This window comes from Oratosquilla oratoria, chromosome 12 (assembly GCF_046742065.1).
Source record: "Oratosquilla oratoria isolate Oo_2021 chromosome 12, ASM4674206v1, whole genome shotgun sequence".
Taxonomy (NCBI): domain Eukaryota; kingdom Metazoa; phylum Arthropoda; class Malacostraca; order Stomatopoda; family Squillidae; genus Oratosquilla; species Oratosquilla oratoria.
The window spans coordinates 3964934-3970933 of NC_134788.1; the positions used below are offsets into that span (position 1 = coordinate 3964934).

General features: G+C 43.6%; 1 protein-coding gene across 1 annotated transcript in view; it reads right to left on the reverse strand.

Moving 5' to 3' along the window:
* LOC143030916 (polycystin-1-like protein 2) overlaps positions 1-6000 on the reverse strand; it is a 292044-nt gene that overhangs the window by 141967 nt on the left and 144077 nt on the right. Inside the window, exon 16 of the mRNA XM_076194168.1 lies at positions 4742-4851. Within this exon, the coding sequence (XP_076050283.1) occupies positions 4742-4851 (110 nt within the window). The remainder of the gene's footprint in view (positions 1-4741; positions 4852-6000) is intronic.

A 6000-nucleotide genomic window follows, 5' to 3' on the forward strand; every position in this document is an offset into this window, starting at 1 on the left:
GATTAGCTTGTTAAGTGTAGTTGGGAAAGCTTATGGGAGGATCTTGATTGAGAGGATTAGGAGAGGAACAGAGGGAGTAATTGGTGAGGAACCGTGTGGATTTAGGACGGGTAGAGGCTGTCTAGATCAGATTTTTGTGGTAAGACATATGTGAGAAAGGGGATGTTTTTTGGGCTTTTATGGATCTGGAAAAGGCTTATGACAGGGTAGACAGGAAGGCACTGTGGGAGGTTTAGCAGATGTACTGCATAGGAGGAAAGCTTCAAGGAGCTGTCAAGAGTTTTTACGAGAGTAGTAGAGCATATGTCAGGATTAGAAATGGAGAGAGTGAGTGGTTCGAGGTAAAGGTGGGACTTCGTCAAGGATGCGTTATGTCTCCCTGGCTGTTCAACTTATACATGGATGGGGTGGTGCGAGAGGTAAATGCAAGGGTGATGGGTCAGGGATTGGAGATGGTTAAAGAAAATGGAGAAAAGTGGGAGGTGTGTCAGCTGTTGTTTGTGGACGACACTGCGCTTGTGGCAGGATCGGAGGAAGGATTGAGGAAGTTGGTGACAGAGTTTGGGAGAGTGTGAAAGAAGAAAGCTAAAGATAAATGTGGGTAAAAGTAAGGTGATGAGATGTACAAGGGGTGAGAGTGGTAGCAGACTGGAAGTGAGCATTAAGGGAGAGCGACTGAAGGAAGTGGATAGTTTTAGATACTTGGGTGCAAATGTGGCAGGAAAAGGTGGAGTGAAGGTGGAGGTAGAATGTAGATTGAGAGAAGCAAGTAAATGCCTTGGTGGATTAAAAGTGTAATGAGGAATAGACATTTGGGAATGGATGCTAAGAGGAGACTGTATGAAGGAGTGATTGTGCCAACAGCAATGTATGGGGTAGAAACATGGAGCATAAGAGAGGAAGAGAGAAGGAGTTTGAATGTGTTTGAGATGGGGTGTCTGAAAAGTATGATAGGGGTTACTAGGCTAGATAGAGTGAGAAATGAGGTGAGGAGCAGAACAGGGGTGGAAAGGGAGCTGGGAGATGGGGTGGATAAAAGTATTAGGATGGTTTGAACACATGGAAAGAATGAATGAAGAATAGTAAAAGAGGTATGGAAGGCAGATGTGGAGGGAGTGAACATGAGGGGACGTCCTAGGATAAGATGGATGGATTGGGTGTAGGGGGCTTTGGGGAAGAGGGGAATGTCTGTTGAGGAAGGACGGGAGAGGACAGAAGACAGGGGTGAATGGAGAATGGTTGTATATGGATGATGTTGTTATGCATGAGGTGGAATGGGTGAAGGGATAGGGGGTGAGGTAGTATGTGTGAGCAAAATTTGACGCAGCCTGAAGGGATTTCTCCCCGTCTTCTCCTTTTCTGCATGGGGGGATGGAGAGGGGGGGGGGTTGCCAATTTAATGAAGCAGCCTTGCTGTGGATGTGCTGTGCTTTGCGATACTGCCTCGGACCCTGGGCAGTGGACAGGGTGTAGGGATGACCTGTCATCCAGGAGGTACTAAGATAAGAGGGAGGGTGGAGGGGAGTGGAGTGTATTTAGGGATGGAATGGGTGGGAATGATTTTATGCCTTTTTCTTTTTTGCTACCTCCCTTGTAGGGGGAAAAACCCTTGGTATTTGTATATATATATGTATATCTATATATATATCTATATCTATATACAGTGGCCACGAAAAGTTTGGGCGCAAAATTATAGGCGCCCAAACTTTCAGCTAAACTCAAAACATGCGAAAAATACAACTTTCTGCCCAAACTTTTCGCTATTTTTCAATGCTAGCATTTGTACCCGTATTTAGCCGAGACAATATGCACTACTTGGAAACTCTGTTTAGGCGCACTCGATGTCACGTGGAGTCAGTTTCTAAACATCTCTCACGGGGAGTAGTCTTTTTTTTGCGGTGGTCTCTGTTTTTGTGCCTTGATATCTCCGTAGTGGGAAGTGGTAAAGAGCTGGAAAGAGACACAGTTGTTACAATCATAACCCTCTATAAGGAGGGTTATAAGTGTAAAGATATTGCTACTCGTGTGGGAATTGGAGTGTGTCAAGTGCAAAAGTGGACCAAGAAATTTTGAGACAGAGGAAGTGACATCATTCCTACTCCAAAGCATCACTCTGGTCGGCCAAGGAAGATATCAAATCGTACTTCTACAGTTATTAGGAGGCAGTTAGATAAAGATCCAACGTTCACAGCTCGAAAACTGAAAGAAAATAACCCTGCACTGCTGCATGATGTGTCTGTAAGATGTATTTCTGATCATTTAGCCAAAGATTTACAATACCGTAGTTGCTGTGCTAAAGTTCTTCCCCTCCTAAGTGCAAAAAACATACGTGATCGCATAGCATTTTGCAAGAAATATAAGGACTGGTCCTTAGAAGACTGGGAACGAGTATTGTGGAGTGATGAGTCAACGTTTGTGGTGTCGTCGGGCTGCAGGTCGAAGCGTGTGAGGCGCCCCAGGGGGTCTGACCCTAATGACCCTCGCTATACAGCTAAAGTGGTGAAACATGCTGCAAGTGTTATGGTGTGGGGATGCTTTGCATTTGGTGGAGTTGGCAATTTAGTGTTTCTTGCACAAAATGAGAGTGTAAATCAGCACACTTATTTCGAGTTATTGTGTGATAACCTGCCTGAAAGTTTTGAAAAGTGCAATGCTAGTTGGTTTATGCAGGACAGAGCTCCTGCTCACACAGCTCGGTCTGTTACCCAATGGTTAGAAGACTGTGGTGTTGATTACTTCAAAAAATGGCCTGGAAATTCTCCAGACCTAAATCCCATTGAGCACGTATGGCATATAATTAAAAAACAGCTTCAAGATCGTGACGTCTCCGCTGTAGCTAAGCTAAAAACAGAAATACAGGATATTTGGGATAATATTATTCCTCAACACGTACAAAACCTGGCAAGATGCATCCCGGCACGTTTGGAGAAGGTCATAAAGCTTAACCCCTTCCATACGGTGCCGCACACGTAGGCGTCATGAGGAGCAAGTGGATTCGCGACGCTGCCATATCGGCGTCTTGATTATATTTATTGTAGTCGCCCCTGTGTTTTTACATTCTCCCAAATGCGCCCTGAATCCCATTCTCTGTGGTTTTCAAAATTTGCGGGTGAAAGAGAGAACGATCGATATAAGCGGTGACTATACTTTATGATGCGAATATTATTACGTTACGTCATACGGCTGGCATTGGCTGCTGCCCGCGAGATTTAAGTCCCGTACTAAAGTGGTTAAAGGAAAATCGCTTGGAAAATAAGGTATGTAATAAGCCATTTATAGGTCTTTAAATGATTATTTAAATGTCACAAGTGTTTACATTTGTGTCTCATTAATTACGCACCCAAACTTTTCGCGGCCACTGTATATATATCTATATATATATCTATATACATATATATATATATATATACATATATATATTGGCTCATCAGATTTGATTTAAAAATGCATTTTTAAGTTTTTGTCTTATTATTCATAGTCATAGTCTGGCATTGTGAGTCAATACAGTCAGAAAATATACTGCCTGTCTTCTGGACCTAGGCAGGATTATAGTTGTGAAGGGGTCACAATCTTGAAAATGAATAATAATAGATTACATTTATCCGAAAACAAAAATTAATTCCTACTAAAGTTAATCCAAAAGTATGATATTAATTCCGTACTAATTAACTTACTATATGAATACTCCAAGCCTGATTTGTTGATTACTATTGTAGCTATTGTGTGTACTGTAGGGTAAAGATGCTGTTGGGGAAAAAGATTAGCACATGGATCTTAACCCTCGTATGATAATTGGAGATTAAGAGACACGATCCCAAGAGCGCTGCTCCTTTACTGTATACTACAATTGAGTAAATACAATTAGATGAGTACATGCCTCTGCACCGCCACTCCCTATGTTAGCATTAATCCAATGAGGAGCGTTGATGCATTCACAGTGACCTCAGTATTTATTCTACCACCAGACACCTTTATTCAGATCAGGGAAGCCATCATAAAAAAATCTAAGCCTATAGCAAGTCTGTTCGGATGAACAATGCAGCTGTGTAGGTGATTTGAAAACCTTTGTTGCGAAGAAAGGGATGTTTTATTTCGGATAATGCCAGATTATTTCACTCTGCTGCGATAAATTTGCACTCCTCTTCCTTCTTCTCGGCTTCCTCCTTCCCATGTCTTCCTCCCTTCCTGCCTCCCACCCCCACATCTCGAAAGGGTAAAGACCATTTCAATTAACCAACTTAAGAAGTGTTGTTGTAACTAAATTTTTCTATTATGGGTAATTTAGCAATTCCATTGAATTGGAGAAGCCACCACTCCTCGAAACATTCAACCTTTCATTGTGGCATTGTCAAGAGCTGCAGTGTCAAGGTAAATCAAAGCAGATAAACCTTTTCACTGTGCTCCCAAAAGAGGTTTCCTTCGATGGAATAAAATCGCAGGGCGGCATCCAGAACAGATTTACAAATTGTCATTAACTTTATTGGAACAGGATAATGACGATGTCATTAAATCCCTTGCCATGATGCCATCATTATAGGAGAATGGATAAGAGGAATACATGGAGGAAAAGGAAAGGAAGGAGGAAGAGAAGAGAAAAAAAAAAAAAAAAAAAAAAAAAAGGAGGGTGAAGAAAACACGAGGAAAAGAGTGAGAGAGGGAGAGGGAGGGAGATAGAGAGAGGGGAAAAGGGAGAGGTAAGGAAGGAAGGAGGATGTGATGAATGGGAGAGTGGAAAACCTACCTGGGTACTGCCACGACAAACGAGTCGATCCCGTTGCGATGGAAGGCTGTTCGCTTGTTGTCAGCCAAGTTGCGCACCACTGTTTCTTCCCGGTCGCCACTCAGGATGAACTGTGGAAGAAGGAAGACGAGATCTGTCATGTGTCCCGACACAGAGCACGCATTATGGTACAGTACAGTTTATTGATCGAGCCGCATTTTCATACCTTATCTCAAATTTACGTTCGTACTGGTGTAGCATAATAATATGTAACATCCGAACTTCATACTTAATTCTGCACTTGGATCTATTTGCAAACCTAACTGAGATTACAATAAACTAAGGCCAACTGCACATATAATTTATAATATTGAACTCTGTATTTTAATCATGTAAATATATAAACATTTATAGAAAAAATCCCTGATCAACAAAGAAAATTTCAAATGTTACAACATATTATTATTATTATGTTACTTTTAAGTCCCAAACGATGCTCTTGTGGGGGAGAGGGGGAGGGGAAGAAGGGGACCTCAATATAATGCTGTCTCAAGTAAGCATCGTCGTACAGCAAAACACTGAAAGCTATGTTGGATTGTATATTTATTGTGGAGACAGTATCCACAATAAATATACAATCCAATATGACTTCCTGTAGGATATGTTGGGCAGCCGGGCCGGCAGCATGCCCACTGCGGGGGTCAGCTGACTCCGCTGACTCGGGTCTGCATTCGCCAGTTGGCGCCAAGCTTCAATAAAGACAAGAAGCCACTTGGCCTATTACTCATACCTGCTACATGGCGCAGTGATTTTAGGACCTACGACCGTGCACTATGGCTGGCAGACCTCGTTACACATCCCAGACCCCACGGTCTAGCCGTCGGCCGACACAGACGCCTTCGTACCTGGCGCAAGCCCAGCAGTTGCTCCTGGCGCAGACGGAGGCAATCGCAGCGTTGCAACTCCAAGTGGCCACGTTACCCAGACATGGACCTTCAGCGCCTCGGACCTCAGCCCCTGAGAAGTGCGACCTGGGAACATCCACTGCGGCTTATCGGTCCTGGAGACGCTCTATGGAATGCTGGCTGGGGCTCAGCCACTTCCCACCGGCCGAGGCGGTGCTGCATATCCGCCTCCAGTGTACACCAGCATTACAGCGCTCCTTGGACTCCAAATACACCATGGATCAGTGGACGGCCCTTTCTACTGAAGAGGCTCTGGATGCTATCAGTCGTGTAGCTCTCCAGACAACCAACCAAGCAGCAGATTGGTGCAAGTTC